General features: G+C 33.6%; 1 protein-coding gene across 8 annotated transcripts in view; it reads right to left on the minus strand.

Annotated features, from left to right (window-relative positions):
* ARB2A (ARB2 cotranscriptional regulator A) overlaps positions 1–17,841 on the minus strand; it is a 460,460-nt gene that overhangs the window by 198,648 nt on the left and 243,971 nt on the right. For all 8 annotated transcript variants that reach the window (XM_090276494.1, XM_090276487.1, XM_090276486.1 and 5 more), the window contains one exon: positions 16,533–16,652. In XM_090276494.1, coding sequence (XP_090132620.1) covers positions 16,533–16,652 — 120 coding nt within the window. The remainder of the gene's footprint in view (positions 1–16,532; positions 16,653–17,841) is intronic.

Here is a 17,841-nt window from a genome sequence, read left to right on the forward strand (position 1 = left end):
TTGTCTGGTGTTTGGTGGATGCTCTGCTATATAGCTGTTACTTCCAAGTGTAACTTACAGAAATGGAGAATGCGAGGAGCAAACACTGATAGCAGAAATTGTAAATAGCGAGACCTGAAAGGCCAATCCTGTTTAGGTATTATTTCCAGCATGGAATGAGCTGTAAAGAAGAACTAACCAGCGGCTTGGCCAAGGAAACTCATCTGCTTTCCAGATAGTCATAAAGTGTCTTCAATTTTTTCTACTTAAAAAATTTCCAGAACTCCACATCAAACCATATTCAAAATTTAAATATAAATTATATTTGGCTTGCCTGTTATTTTAAAGTTTCTACACCTTCTTTCACTTTCATTAGTTTGGGTAATTAAAAATTGATTAAAACTGAAAGCCTGCTTGGAAGGCAGGGAATAAAATAAGCAGTAAACTGGATGGAGAATAAAAACTAAATCATTACATAATTCAATAGAAAAATGTAGAATTAAATCATGAAATATGTGAAAAATCAGGAGGCTGTTTTAGGGATAAGAGTCACTATAGTTATATATATTATGCTGTTTATCTGCATAGGCACTCAATGAGAGGAGAAACAAGCCAAAACCTATATAACAAAGTGAAGAAAAAAGTATATTTAAGTGTTTCTCATCTGTCAAGTGGGCATAATAACAGTACTTCATGTTCTAAGAGGCCCTGGCTCAGTTGGTTAAGAGCGTCATCCCAATACATCATGGTGGCGGGTTAGATCCCTGGTCAGGCCACATATAAGAATCAAGCAAGAAATGCATAAATAAGTGGAACAACAAATTGATGTCTCCCCACTGCCCACCTTCCTTCCTCTCTCTCTCTCAAATCAATTAAAAAAAAAAAGTTATGAGGATTTTCATGAGATAAAGTATATTGTACAAAGTATATGCTTAGAACAGTGCCTAGTCCACACTAAGTATTATTTAAGCATTAGTGACATTGAAAATGAATATGATAATGCCACTGTCTTCTGATTTGCAACACACGGATAAATACTAGTTCTATTTAAAATGTTCGTTTTCAAAGACACTGCTATGAATTGCTTAGAACTGTTCTTGACCCAATCAGTTATAGTCCCCATGGCTGGCTGGCAGATTATATGGAGTCTATTATAATAGTACTGACAGGGCTCTAGGAGACGGAAAGAGGGCTCTAATACAGCAATCAGATATGAAAGCATCAGTTTTGCTTGAGAAATCTATTGTAAGAGCTGACAGAAAACACAAGTGTCACCAGATGTTATGATTTATAATACACTAAAGATATCTAATATATAACTATGCATTTCATATTTAGGCAGATCTTCTAAAATGTCTAACATGGAGCAAACTAAAAATTTGAAGCTGGGCCTGTAACAGTGGTTGAAACTATTATTACACTATTAATGGTATTATAAATAGAAATTTTTTTCTGAGATAAATTGAGCAGTAATACAACAAAGGCAATACACAGGTTAGTGATCTCGTTTCATTACAATTTACAGGGCACGCTTTCCAGAAAAAATCAAGGTTTCTTTGTCGCTAGCAGACAGACTATTAGAAACTGTTAGAAAATCAACATTTATGAAGATTGCTAGATGCCTTACAACTGAAAAGAAGCCAAGATAGGGAATTTTTACTGTAGGAGAAAGTTGAATGTGCTTTATCTTTCTACTCAGTGCCTCTCCTTTCAAAAGATAAATATCAAATTTTCTTCCAATCCAGATGTCTGATTAATGTAGTACAGAATTGTGGAGATAAAACATTAGATATCAAGATTTATTGCTATTTAGACATTAACTAGGCATATTAGAAATTAGAACACTTTTTAATCATTTGTCACCAAAATATTAAATAGCAATTTTTATTGTATTCTAATACTCTGTAGTAAATTTTTTATGTGAAAAAATCAAATAAGGTTAAGGAAAACTAAGGAGAAATCTGAATATACTAAAAAATAATTAAATAGACAAACTAATTTCTAGAGGGTATGAGATTTAACTTATTCGGTGTAATCACAGAAAACTAAGTTTGGGGTTTGGGTTAGGTTTGGCTACTCCCTTTTGTTAGATATTTCAATATTTTCTTAGTTGATTTTCTACATTCACTGATCAATTTACATTAATGGTCCTTCCAAGTGTCCAAAATTTCAGCGTTACAAACTGTACCTCCTACACACTCAAGTATACTGACTGTAAATGTCCTTGTTTTCTGTCTTAGATGATCCACTTTATTCTCTCCTCCATCTTGTTCTGTTCTAACCTGTGGCTCTATATGAATGCCCAGACTCTACTTTCTTCACTCTGAGCCAACACAGCACCATGTGAGATCTGCTTCTGACAACTTATTCATATAAGCTATCTATGTTCAAAAAGTATTTATTGTGGTCTTGGCTTATGTGGCTCAGTTGGAGTATTGTCCCATAACCTGAAAGGCTGAGGGATCAATTCCTGGTCAGGGTTGGTCCCCAGTTGGGGTGCAGTTAAAAAAAGTTTCTCACATCAAGGTTTCTCTTCCTCTCTTTCTTGCTCTCCCTCTCTCTAAAAAAATCAATGAGCATGTGCTCGGGTGAGGATAAAAGAAAAATATTTATTGTGTATATACTTATTATTTATCCAGCTGGGTTAGGAAACATAGTAGGAACCAGAGAAAGTAATGGTTTAATTATTTATTCTCTACCAATTAAGAAAAAAATTCTGAGTGCCTAAAAGCAAAAGAAACAACAAATTAATACACTGAATAAAAGATAAGGCTGGGAATAATTAATGAAATAAAAAAATAAACATAGCTCTGGGTTTACAGGAGGCAAAGGTAAAAGTGCACAATAGTTTTTATTTTCTGACAAAAAGAGCATTATCAGTTTATCAACAGAAACAATTCTTACTAATACTGAACTCAGACAAATTTACTATATAGATCTTAATATTGAGATGGTAACGTGACCTCTGGACTACCATCCCACTTCACAATTACCTTTCTATTGTATATTACTCTCTTTGTTTAAATGGCTTTCTGTTTAGACTATAACGGTATGGAGGCCAGGGGTTTAAACTGTTTCCCCAGTACCTGTAAGGGTGGGATGTCCAACTGAGTAAATGAATAAATATCTTCAATAGTTTTCTAAACCATTTCTTGTTTTAAAAGCATGATATTCAATCTTAACTCCAAAATAATTTCTATCAAGTCAAACTTATGTTATCCAAGTGGCTTTATTATCATCTAAATTCATTCAATGAAAAAGCAACATCAACAAAGCAACAAACAACAAGTGCTGGCGAGGATGTGGAGGAAAGGGAACCCTAGTGCACTGTTGGTGGGAATGCAAAGTGGTGCAGCCACTGTGGAAAACAATATGAATTTCCTCAAAAAACTAAAAATGGATCTGCCTTTTGATCCAGTGATTCTATTACTAGGATTATACCTAAAGAATCCTGAAACACCAATTCAAAAGAACCTCTGCACCCCTATGTTCATAGCAGTGCTATTCACAATAGCCAAGTGCTGGAAACAGCCTAAGTGCCCATGGGTAGATGAATGGATTAAAAACTGTGATATATTTACACAGTGGAATACTAAGCAGCAGAAAGAAAGAAGGAACTCCTACCATTTGCGACAACATAAATGGAACTGGAGAGTATTATGCTTAGCAAAATAAGCCAGGCAGCAAAAGACAAATACCATATGATATCATCTAATACAGGAAACTAATGAACAACACAAATGAACGAGCAAAATAGAACCAGAGGCATGCAAACAAGGAGCAGACTGACAGAGACCAGGGGGAAGGGAAGAAGGATCTAGTCAAGGAACTAGTATGAATGACCCATGGACATGGACGATGGGGTGGAGACTGACAGTGGGAGAAGGGGTGAGCAGCGTGGGGCAGGAGCAATGGGGGAAAAGGTGGGACAACTGTAATAGAAAAAACAATAAATAAATTTTTAAAAAAGTATTGAAAACCTATAACAAACAATGTGAGGTGAAAAAGAATTGACATACATGTAGGGATTTAAAGTCCCCAATTCACGTATCACCTTGTTTCTTTGGGCTTAAGGAAAGTTTTAGACCCATAGTATGATCATCTCAGAGCCACAAGAGCAGGAAAAATGATAGCTATTCCCACCCCATCTCCTCTACTGCCACAGAAAGTTGATGACCAGTGTATCAAGGATAAGCCCTGGGTATCTAAATGACCTTAGAATGCAGTATTCTCCTCTATCTCGTTCTGACCTAAGCCACATGAATTGGACTTCTGTCTTGATTCATCACTTTGTAGTCCATTTCTTAACCCCTAGACAATGATTGAAGCCTTAAATTTGCTTTATATCTCCTTTCCTAAGTTCTGAATCCTGTTCTCCCCCCCACTTTCTTTCCCTGTAAGGCAGTAGGGTGAGCTTGGTTGTGGAGAAAAGGTACTCTCAGAACCAATGACTACATTCTATTTGCTCAAATATCACCCAATGACTGACTTTTCTGTCCCCTGCAACCGAGTTGCATCTCCTTTTTCAAACCTGAGGTGACCATCCTCCATAGATACTACTAGTTAGTAATGGTTCACCTCTACTCCCTCCAAAGCCAATCTCTCCAGCTACATTAGCTCTTCCTGAACCAATCCTGACCTTCAGTAATAAGACCTTTGCCCAGATATGGCTTCCATCCTTATTTCTCAAGCTTTACCCTAACACGGATCTAGTGTGCTTCGATTCTGAATCTACCTGGCTCTCTAGGGTTAATTTGAGTAAATTATTTAATAAAGATTGAAGTCTAACTTCTAAGATAGAAGTTGAATAGTTCTGATTTCAAAAGTTTTTTGTCCTCTAATAGCCCTTTTCAATTGTGGTGGCAAATCAGAGGTGTCACTGGATTGGAAAACTTATTTGGGGGAATGCTTATATTGAGTGATCATCACAAGGCTACAAAACCAGAAAAATAACCCCATTATTTATTCAAATGTGTTTTTCTACAGTCCTTCTTTAAAAAGGCTTACAATAGTCAATCATGCTCTCATATATGCAGTAAGATCAAAATCTTTCATTAAGATCTTTGATAAAACTAATGGAAAAAGAAGTATTTCTTATAGAGTACCCAATCTCTCAGCTTCACAGATACAGGGCAGTAAGACCTGGATACAGTCCATCTATGTGGATATTAATAAAGCTTTCCACAAAGGTAATTCTAATGGAGTTCTATGGATCCTTTACAAAAAAAGATTCTTACAAAAGATTAGTAAATGTGACTGAGGAATATAAACATTAAGGAGCACATTAGGTTCATAGTGGAAATGATCTACCGAGGATGGAAATAATCAAAAGTAATATCACACATAATGGTGAAACATGAATGTTTTTCCCTTAAGATCAAGAACAAAAGGATGTGCACTCTATCTATTTCTATTCATCTCTGCACTGGACAGGGCAATTAAGACACCCCTCCCTCTAAAAGGCAGCTAGATTTGAAAGGAAAAAGTAAAACTATCTTTAGTTACAGATGATATAATCTTGAACATTGAAAATCCTAAGGTATTCACAAAAACTTACTAGAACTAAGGAGTTCAGTAAGGTTGCAGAATACAGGACCTATATATAAAAATCATTCTTATTCCTATACACTAGCAATGAACAACCTGACAATAAAATTAAAAGAATGATTTCATTTAGAATAGAATAAAAAATAAAACAGAAATAAGTTTAACAAAATAAACATAAGATTTATACACTGAAAACAATAAAACATTTTTGAAAGATATAAATAAATGGAAAGAAAGCCAATGTTCATGGATTAAAAGACTTAATGTTAAGATATCAATACTCCCCAAATTGATCTACAGACTGAATTCCAATAAAAATTCCAGCTCCTTTTTTGGGGCCGAAATTGACAAATTGATCCTAAAATTCATATGGAAATGTACCTAGAACAGCCAAAAATCTTCAAAAAGAATAAAATTGGAGGATCCATACTTTCTGGTTTCAAAACTTACTACAAAGCTACAGTAATCAAGCTGGTGTGGTATGGTATAAGAACAAGGATGTATATTATTGAAATAGAATTAAGAGTCTAGAAGCAAGGCCTTATGTTTAAAGTCAGGGGTACTAAGAAAAATGGAAGAGAAAAGAATAGTCTTTTCAACAAATGGGGCTGAGACAAATCATTTAAAAGAATTAAGTTGGATTCCTGCTTCATACAATGTACAAAAATTAACTCAAGTGACAAAAACTATATAAATTGGACTTCATCAAAAACAAACAAACAAACAAGAAAAACTTCCGTACTTCAAAGAACATCATAAAGAAAGTAAAAAGATTACTCACAGAATGGGACAGAATATTTGCAAATAATGTATTTGATCAGGGACTTGTACCCAGACTAGATAAATACCATTGAATCTTACAACTCAACAGTGAAATGACAGCACAATTAAAAAATGGACACAGGATTTGAATATGGAGTCTCTTTTGGGGGTGATGGAGATGTTCTAAAACTAGACAGTGGTGATAGTTGCACGTTTCTGTAAATATACTAAAAACCATTGAATTGTACACTTTAAAAGATAAATTTATGGTTTGTGATTATATCTGAATAAAGTTCAACAAATCTCAATTCTATCTCAATAAATGTATAAATTGTACCTCAAAATTTTTTAAAAAGTTAAGAAATGGAAACAAGCAAAAGTTCATTATTAAATAAAAAGTAATGTTAAAGTCATGATTGGAGATGAAGTGGAAATTTCCGAGACTATTCCTGACATTGCCATATAACATTATGGATGTAACTATAACTTAGTTTAGTGACTTTCCTCTTTAACTGAGAAGTCATAGAGAAGCAATCTTCTTAGTCAGCCTTACGGCTGGGAATACCAGCAGAGAGGAGACTATATGAGACTAAGAGTAGAAACAAAAAGGGTAATACTGTCTAATATGAAAGAACTGATCAGAATCCCCAAATTCATCAATATTCAAATGGAGGGTAGGAAGAATGACTAAGTTTAATTAGTAAAAGTTACTGCTAATGCTTACTCTGTGTATCGGTCAATTAACTACACAGATATTTAAGCGTGTTCGAGTTGCTGTAATATATACTGTTCCTAATCTTGAGGTGGGGAGAATAAGAGCAATATTAGACTCTTTATCCTCAAGTTGTTTCCAGATGATTTGGTTAAAATAATATTTAGAGATAAAAGATAACTTTTAAGAAAAGTGAATTAATACATACTGAAGTTTTAAATTGTGAAACTTATAAATACTACAGAAAAAAAAGGGGGGGAGTTAATTGGGAATACTTTATGAAAATTTTGTGTGAAGAGAAATTCTTTCACCTGGGAGGGAGAAATGGCATTACCAAATATGAGAATGAGTATAACCCGTGGGCACTTAGACTCACATTCAACCAACAGTGATTTCTTTCCTAGTAACCAAGACTTTTCTAGTTTAATGCTCAAACTTTGCAATGGGTACTTACAGAGAAGAGTGAATATAAGGAATAACACCCAATTTATAATTTGTAGGTATCAGAATTAGGATTCAAATCAGGTCATCTACTTCCAAATTTCTTGTTCTTATAACACACTGGGTTTGAGGTCAGTGGTAGAGGTGTAGGGAGATGGAACAATGGCTGTGAGAAAATTAGACTAGAACTTAAAAGTTTTTATTGGGAAAAATACAATTGAAAAAAGATAAACAGATTATTCAGGAGGTCTTAAAGTCACAGAAAGGAAAGATCTAGAAGAAAAACCCGACAAAAGGTGTTGGCTGGTTAGGTATGGAACAAAAGGAGAGATGTTAACACAAACATTAACAAACTGAATCATTCTTTTAAAACATAGGGCCTCCTAATACGTATTAAAAATTCTTTGAATAAAAGTTAAAAAAAAAAATCAAACCTCAATCTTTAGGTAACTCCTGTGGAACTTAACAAATCACATCTGCACATGGAACTCTTTTTCTCCCAATACTCTGATTTAATATCTCATTTATTCTATTATCCACAATTATTAAGTATCCAGTACGTGCAAACATTTCCCCCAATTACCTACATATCTGCATAATCATTGTTCATTACCCTTCAGCTGTCCTGCTTGGACTCCCTTCATATTCACTTTGATATGCTTCTGTAGTGTGTTTGAGGAAGGGTACATTATACCCTCTTCTTTCTCATTCAGCGTTCCAGAGCCATTGTCACTAGCCAGTGAGAATCTGTCTCCTTAACATGTCTTATGTGTGCTTCTTCCTTACCACTCCCTCTACCTCTATGTTGGTAAAACCCTATACTGGATCTTACTTGGACTTCTGGAACTAACTCCTAAAATTAGTGTTATCAACAATCAATCAAAAAATGTTATCTACACTATAGGCAAGGCAAGGATAAAACTAAACAGTGGAAGCAAAAATAATATAACCTCTGGTTCCTCTTTAGGGACCATATAGAATAGCTAGAGAAAATAAACTGTTTTCATATAAAACCAGAGAATTAAGATAGCATTCCATACAACTTGTAATCATCCCATACATTAACATGCTATTCATAGCATGCAGGAAGCCAACTCAGAAATTCAAGTTATATTGCAAATGGCAACTTATTTTTAGTGAATTACCTACATTTTAAAGTAGGTTTGTAAGAAGCATTTTGGCCTGAATTACTTTGATATTATTATGACTCAGTTTTTCTTTGGCTCATCCCCCCTCACCTCAATTCCTGATTCCCAAAGGCCCACCTTTTAGATATTCCCATTAAGCTCATTAAGCAAATATTCTACCAATATCCAATTTATTTTGTTGTTTGTTGACCATATGTAAATAATGCTTCTTTAAGGTCATAGCTAGCTGATGTCACTAAAGGTAAAAACTAATTCTTTTAGTCCCACTCCATTTTCTCTTCACTGTAAATCCAAATCTTGCTCTAGGCAAATTTAAAAGAACATCTCATAGTAGACTGAGGTAGAGTGTGCTCAGAGTTATGTCCAACAACTAGTCCTCTATCAGCTGCTGAAGGTCGGCTTAGGCTGCCTGGAGGCTCAGGAGCCCCGCATGGAACAATGGCAGGAAAACAGAGTTCCCTTCATTCCTTAATTCACATGCAAGTGAGGTGCCAATCAAGTGCTGACAAGCATGGAGAAACCAAAATCAAAAGTGAGTAGAGATACACTTTCAAAAGAAACAGTTTTCACACATTTCTAAGTGATGTTTTTAATGGTGGTTATCTATGTACCACTAATACCATGAAAAAAAATTAATTAGAAAAATACTAATTTTATATAAGCTGAGAAATTCAGTAAACTAAAAATACATTTACTACAATTGTTTAAAGTGTTTTATAAAAAAAATCAACACTTTGACCAAGGAAAGACATGTGAATGCAAGTTGATTCACTGAGCACTGCAAACAGGAAAGGTAAGGTGAGATGGTCATTAATAAGAAAAGCTAACTCTTTCCAATTAAGAGAAAATTTTAAGGCTGTTTAATTTTTGTCAAACTATCACCTAGGAAGACAAGAGCAAAGCACACTGAAATGACCAACAATAGAAGCAATAGAATCATTTCATCAAAGTGGCTGGTAAAAGAGATGACGGAAAAGCTTAAAACTGCATTGTTTTTAACGACAGTTAATTTTCAACAAATGAGATAAAACTTTAACAACTAATATAAGAAAAATTAAAGCTGCATTATTTGTAGATGTCTTTCTGAATTTGGTAAGTGCATTCAGATTATGACTACTAATTCTATCATTGTATAATACAATTTCTAACATAGAAATGTAACTTTATGTAACTTTGTACTGTTCCAAATGTAACTTTGGAACAGTAACTTCATATATTGGTGTTATCTTTATATTGGCATTATTTTAAATAGATAACATAGGGCAGATATGTTATTTTTAAAAATTGATTACCATTTCATAAAATAAGTATGACTGAATATTGGACTTGCTATCAGAGCAATCATATCAACATTTATTTTTACTAGGATCACAGAAAATTTAGAGAATTGGAAACTTGAGCTGTTACCATATGCTGGGAAAACAAACACTGAAAGGCATATTTTTAGTATCCTTTTTTTCATTATTATAGTGATCTGTACATTATCTTAATAAGATTAGACCTGATCAAGTTCCAGGATTTACCACCATAAATTGAGCATTCGTTTTGAGAATAAATCTCTTAAGTATAATGTATTTTTAAGGAGAAAGTCAATACTTTAAGGTAGAACAAAATCATAAATTATGTTCTCAGTTTTTAAAAACAACAATTAGCAAAATATGAAAGCTCTGCAACTATTTTGTGCTCTAAGTTCAGAAGTAAACAGCAGGCTACAATTTAGAATAGGTTCTGATTGGTACCTATTTTTCAAAGAATATGCACTATAAGTAGTTGCATATATTATTGAAGCTGTACTATCCACAAAGTTTACATTTAAAATACATTTTCTTGACCTAAAAAATGAAAGATGTAAACTTGTATGAGAATGGTAGAAAAATAATCTTCATACATCATTTAAACATGATGTTACAAATTAAGACTGTTCATATGATGTTAATCAGGAGGAGAATTTTATGACACTTTTTAAAAAGTTTAACTTTACTGAAATACAGAGGATTTAATATATGATATGTATAATGCATTACTGAGACAAAAAATAAACCATAGTTTAAGGTGTTCACAATTTACTTTCTTATAAAGTTAGTATTAAAATTTTAAATCCATGTAAAACATTTTCATATATTATACTTATGTTGAAAAATCCTGATAATACATATTGACCAATATTTTAAACATCATGACTTTTCTCCCAAGAATATTGGGTAGAATATGTAAGAATATTATTCAGGCTTTAGGCAAAAGCAAAAGGTTTAAAAATATTTCAATTTTTTTTTTGTTTCTCATCAATGCTACCTTTTAAAAATCCTTCTGAAATTAAGGAGAAACACAATGGCCTTATATATATTAATCATGCTTTGTCAAAAGTTTATGTAAAATTCATCAGTGTCCAATATTTGGAGGAATCCATATTATTAGGTCAGAAATCAGTTTTCTTTACGGCACCATTACATAAGCCTATCTAAGTCACTTCACAAAAAGTAGCACATATATGAAGTTGAGATAATTGCCATTAATATTTTAAAGCCTAAACAAGGTATATTACATTAAATAGACTTCTCAGGACTGGTGTTGCCTGACAGATATGTGATGTGCCAGTGGTTATATTATATTCCTCCTCCCATGCATGCACCTCCTGCAGAGACAGCAGACTACAGAAGCTGACCCTTACTGAGACCATCTTGTCTCTCTGACAAAGCTCCTTTTTAACTTCTTACTTACTGGTTACTTCCTGTGATGGAGAAAAACTTTAGCTCAGCTTGTGATAATTTCACAGGCCCTGAGGACCCTGACCCTAATAGCCTCAAGGTCAGAAGTCAAGTCTTGTTCTGAAACATCTGTGTGCTTTATATTAAAGTGGAACAAAAGTGGAGAAATATCCACCAGTGTGTGACAAGAAGGACAGGCAAAACAGGACCAACACATGGTCATCTGTTACTCTGGCATCTTAAATTAATTTTAAAAACTGTCTAAAATTCACTTAAATTCCAAATTTGATGTACAAAAGATTTTTTATAAACTGTAAAAAATGAGAATTTATGTTTTAACAAATCTTAAATTTGATTAGTCTTGCAGGCTTTCAAACATATTTTAAGTTATCGTCCTAAGTGTCAATGAAATTTCATGTTTTCAAGTTTTCAATAATATAATAGTGTACAAAGAGAACACAAGGTACGTATATAAAAGCTTTGTGTGTGTGTGTGTGTGTGTGTGTAAAAGAACTATTTAAAAGACAGCATTCACATTTTAAAAAGTTCGTCATACTAGTTTGTTTGCTATCTCAATCTATCCATTATGTAATAAAATAAATTCAGCAGAGTTAAAAGTACTTAAAAATTGTTTCTAAAAGTGAAATCAGTTTAAGAAACAAATGATTTTAACTTATTTCTTGATCTTGAGAGAGCATAGCAATTGTAAATTTAGGTTAGCAAAATTATTCTCAGGTGTCACCACCAGTTTTATATCTAAATTAAGTGGGTAAGCAATAAGGTGTGGGAAAGTTGAAAAGGCCATGGGAATACCATTAATTTCCATGAAAGGAGAAATACACAGTAAAGTTTAGAAACATAAACATTAGACCACCAATGCGGTTTCTGCTTTAATGTCCACTTGAGGTTATTGGATTTAAAATTATCAAATACACTTTAATAAAAGTAATCATTTTATTATAGCACCAGTACCTTCCTGTGACATAAGGGATTATGAGCATGAAGGCACAAATTCCTTTTTTTTTTTTTTTTTAGTTTTATTTTTTGGTTTTTCAATTACAGTTGTCCCATTTTTTTCCCCATTGCTCCCCACCACCCAGCCCACCCCCTCTCCCACAATCATATCCTCCCCCATTGTCCATGTCCATGAGTCATTTATATACATTCTTTGATTAAACCTTTCCCTTACTTATCCCCCTTCCCTCCCTCCCCCTCCCCCCTAATAACTGTTATTCTGTTCCTTGTTCTACTTATTTCATTTGTTTGTGTTGTTCCTTAGTTTCCTGTATGCGGTGATATCATATGGTATTTTTCTTTCTTTGCCTGGCTTATTTCACTAAGCATAATTCTCTCTAGTTCCATCCATGTTGTCGCAAATGGCAGGAGTTCCTTCTTTCTCTCTGCTACATAGTATTCCATTGTGTAAATGTACCACAGTTTTTTGATCCACTCATCTACAGATGGGCACTTAGGCTGTTTCCAGTACTTGGCTATTGTAAACAGTGCTGCTATGAACATAGGGGTGCATAAGCTCTTCTGAATTAGGGTTTTAGGATTTTTCAAGTATAATCCTAGCTGTGGAATCACTGGTTCAAAAGGCAGTTCAGTTCCATCTTTAGCTTTCTGAGGAAATTCCATACTGTTTTCCATAGTGGCTGCACCAGTCTGCAATCCCACCAACAGTGCACTAGGGTTCCCGTTTCTCCACATCCTCGCCAGCACTTGTTGTTTGTTGATTTGTTGATGATGGCCATTCTGACAGGTGTAAGGTGGTATCTCATTGTGGTTTTTATTTGCATCTCTCTGATGGCTGGTGATGTTGAGCATTTTTTCATGTGTCTATAGACCTTCTGTATGTCCTCTTTGGAGAAGTGTTTGTTTAGGTCCTTTTCACATTTTTTAACTGGGTTGTCTGTTTTCTTGATGTTGAGTCGTATAAGCTCTTTATATATTTTGGAGATCAGTCCCTTGTCTTAATATCATTGGCAAATATGTTTTCCCATATGGTTGGTTTCCTTTTCATCTTGCTGATGTTTTCTTTTGCTGAGCACAAACTCCTTAGTTTGATGTAGTCCCATTTGTTTATTTTTTCCTTTATTTCTCTTGCCTTAGGAGATGTATCCGTGAAAATATTGTTACGTGGGATATCTGAAATTTTTCTGCCTATGTTTTCCTCTAGGACTTTTATGGTGTCACGGCTTACATTTAAGTCTTTGATCCATCTTGAGTTTATTCTCGTGTGTGGTGTAAATTGGTGGTCTAGTTTCATTTTTTTGCATGTCCCTGTCCAGTTCTCCCAGCACCATTTGTTGAAGAGGCTCTTCTCACTCCATTTTATGTCCCTTTCTCCTTTATCAAATATTAGTTGACTGTATAGACCTGGATTTATTTCTGGACTCTCTATTCTGTTCCATTGATCTATATGTCTGTTCTCATGCCAGTATGAGACTATTTTGATCACAGTGGCTTTGTAGTATTGTTTGATGTCTGGTATTGTGATTTCTCCCGCTGTGTTCTTCTGTCTCAAGATTACTTTGGCTATTCGGGGTCTTTTTTGGTTCCATATGAATTTTTGGAGTATTTGTTCTAGGTCTGTGAAATATGTCATTGGTATTTTAATAAAGATTGCATTGAATCTGTAAATTGCTTTGGGTAGTTTGGCCATTTTGATGATGTTGATTCTTCCCATCCAAGAACATGGTATTTGCTTCCATTTATTTGTATCTTCCGTAATTTCTTTCTTCAATGTTACGTAATTTTCAGAGTCAAGTCTTTTATTTCTTTGGTTAAGTTTATTTCTAGGTACTTTATTTTTCTTGTTGCTGTAGTAAATGGTATTTTATTTTTTGTTTCTGTCTCTGATATTTTATTGTTGGTGTACAGAAATGCCTTAGATTTCTGTATATTTATTTTGTACCCTGCTATTTTGCCAAATTCACTTATTAGGTTGAGGAGTTTTTTTGTGGAGTCTATAGGGTTTTCTATGTACACTATCATGTCATCTGCAAATAATGACAGTTTTACTTCCTGTTTTCCAATTTGGATGCCTTTTATTTCTCTTTCTTGTCTGACTGCTGTGTCTAGAACTTCCAAGACTATGTTAAATAAGAGTGGAGAGAGTGGACATCCTTGTCTTGTTCCTGACCTCAGGGGGAACGCTCTCAGTTTTTGCCCATTGAGTATAATTTTGGCTTTAGGTGTCTCATATATGGCCTTTATTATATTGAGGTGTGCTCCCTCTATTCCCATTTTGCTGAGAGTTTTCATCATAAATGGGTGTTGTACTTTATCAAATGCTTTTTCTGCATCTATTCATATGATCATGTGGTTTTTGTCTTTCATTTTGTTCATGTGGTGTATTACATTTATTGATCTGTGAATATTAAACCATCCTTGTATCCCTGGGATGAATCCCACTTGATTGTGGTGTATGATCTTTCTAATGTGTTGCTGGATCCAGTTTGCCAATATTTTGTTGAGGATGTTAGCATTTATGTTCATCATCGATATTGGCCTGTAGTTTTCTTTCTTTGTTGTGTCTTGACCTGGTTTTGGAATTAGGGTTATACTGGCTTCATAGAATGAGTTTGGGAGTCTTCCCTCTTCTTGGATTTTTTGGAATAGTTTGAGGAGGGTAGGAGTTAGTTCTTCCCTAAATGTTTTGTAAAATTCACCTGTGAAGCCATTTGGTCCAGGGCTTTTGTGTGCCAGGAGATTTTTGATTACTGTTTCAATTTCCTTCTTTGTTATTGGTCTTTTGAGACTTTCTACTTCTTCTTGATTCAGTTTTGGAAGGTTATATGTTTCTAGAAATTTGTCCATTTCTTCTAGGTTGTCAAATTTCTTGCCATACAGTTGTTTGTAGTAATTTCTTACAATCCTTTGTATTTCTGTGGTATCAGTCGTGATTTCTCCTCTTTCGTTTCTGATTTTGTTTATTTGGGTCTTCTCTCTTTTTTTCTTGATGAGCCTGGCTAAAGGCTTGTCGATTTTGTTTATTTTTTCAAAGAACCAGCTCCTAGTTTTGTTGATCTTTTGAATAGTTTGTTTAGACCCTATGTCATTTAATTCTGCTCTGATCTTGATGATTTCCTTCCTTCTTCTTGCCCTAGGCTTTGTTTGTTGTTGTTGTTCTAGTTCTTGTAGCTTTAGGGTTAGATATTTATTTGAGCTTCTTCTGTCCTTTTCAGATATGCCTGTATTGCTATGAACTTCCCTCTCAGGACTGCTTTTGCTGTGTATCACAGGTTTTGGGCTGTTGTGTGTTCATTATCATTAGTTTCCAGAAACTTCTTGATTTCGTCTTTGATGTCATTGTTAACCCATTCATTATTTAATAGCATGTTATTCATTTTTCATGAATTTGGATGTCTTTGGTTTTTATTCTTTGAGGTTGATGTCTAGTTTCAAGGCATTGTGGTCTGAAAAGATGCTTGATATAATTTCAATATTCTTGAATTTGTTGAGGTTTGTTTTGTGTCCTATCATGTGGTCTATCTTTGAAAGTGTCCCATGTGCATTTGAAAAGAATGTATATTTTGCTTCTTTGGGGTGAAGGGTTCTATATATATCAGTTAAGTCCATGTGGTTTAGTGTGTTGTTACAAATTCTTCATCAGTGCATTTTTATTACTGATTATATCTCATTAATCATCCACTCTGGTACTCGTAACAAAATTCAGAAATCTTGATAATTTTTTCTATCATGTATACATAATCTTAACTCCAAGAATCAGATTATCTTAAAATGTGAAGATTTTTATGGCCAAGCAATGAGTCCTAGTCAGAAGCAGATTAATATAAGCTTTCTGATAGTTTTAATTATGTAGATTCTGATCAAGAGCTAAGTTGTAGAGATAAATCAGGTAAAGATTATCAAAATATTCCCAAATATTCATAGGGTCTCTTGACACTGTACGAATAATATATGCTTCAATGGTATATACATAAAACAGAAAACATAAATATCATAAGATATATAAAAAGTGGGGCTATATGTAGAAATTAAAAAGCAATAATTAAGGAATAGGCAAAAAGCTTTCTGGTTAGCATTTAGAAGTTCTCCCAAAATAAATAAAAATATTCTTTTTAAAGGCATAAAATTTTTTACTCAAAATACGTTATTTTCATCCACTATAAAGTGATTTAAAGTAATGATACCAACCAAAAGGGAGTGGAGGGGATAAACGCATAAAGAGTTTGAAAATTAAAAATAGAGTTAAATGTGCAGTGCACTTACCAGTTCAACAAAAGCAAGTCCACCATAGCTGTGAGCAACAAAAAATACATTCTCAGCTGCAGACTGGGCTATGAAATGGTCCCACACATAGACTGCATGTTCTTCAGGAGAACCATTTTCCTATAAAGAAAACAAATATATATTATATGCTGTATCAAACTATTATTACAGTAATCAAAATTCAATTATGTGTTTGCTTATATAGCATGAATAAGATGGTTAATGCTTATTCAAAATAATATAAAAACTACATTAAAAATTCAAATCAGAGGATAAATTGGTATTATACTATTAAAATATTGCTGAACTTAACTGCTACTATAATCTTCTGAACCAAAATATTTAAAATAGAACATCTTTGAGGGCAAATTGCATTCTGGGTATATCTGAGACATTAAAATATATCTAAGGACATTAGATGCATAGCAGAAAATTATAATGGTCTTACAATAAAACTGTTAACACAAGAAAATTCAGATACAATTCTATATGTATATCTGAAAATGTTTCTGTTATACATAAATCTAAATTATTTGAATTATAAAATTTTAAGTATCTCTGTAAGCTGAAAATAAGTAGAAATTAGCAAAAAATATTTTTTATTTATTTTTAAAACTAGGCAATATCCATACATATAAACCCAAGGTCTTTTACATTTCTCCTAAATTGTTAAACCTTAATAAACGTATGCATGTTGCTTTAATTCCAAAATTTCTATAATAACTACATATTGTATTTATTTCTACAGCTGACATATATTGTGGTAAGACCTGGATAATGTGAAAAAGATAAAAAACCCAAAGATCTAAATAATACTGATTAGAAAACAAACTGCTAAAAACTAAAACAGATAATGAAAATATTTTGCACAAATATTTCTTGGAAGCTTTAACATCAAAAGATGATTCCCTAAGAATATCATGGTATTAGACAATGAACACAATTTATTTGTATTTTTCATCTCAGAAATTATATACTATCATGTAAAGGCCCATATGAATAGGTCACTTGCCACCTAAAAGCTGTTGTTCCCAAATGTCTATTTCTGTCCTAACTTTCCTCTGGATGTCCCACAGATACTTCAAAATCAACCAGTTCAACTCTGTGCTAAAAACTTGTTCTACAAATCCATGTCATTGTCTTTGCTCCCCATATCCAGCAGAAATCTGAGCATATTTTATTTCTCTGTCCCTCAAACTCCAAATATAATCAATCATTAAAATGCTGTTGACTCTGTCCCCAACTGTCTCTTAAATCCATTCACTTGTTTCCATTCTTATTCCCTCTGGCTTAGCTCAAGCCACCATCA

The sequence above is a fragment of the Furipterus horrens genome, unplaced genomic scaffold (assembly GCF_987537825.1).
Source record: "Furipterus horrens unplaced genomic scaffold, mFurHor1.1.pri manual_scaffold_5, whole genome shotgun sequence".
Lineage (NCBI taxonomy): Eukaryota > Metazoa > Chordata > Mammalia > Chiroptera > Furipteridae > Furipterus > Furipterus horrens.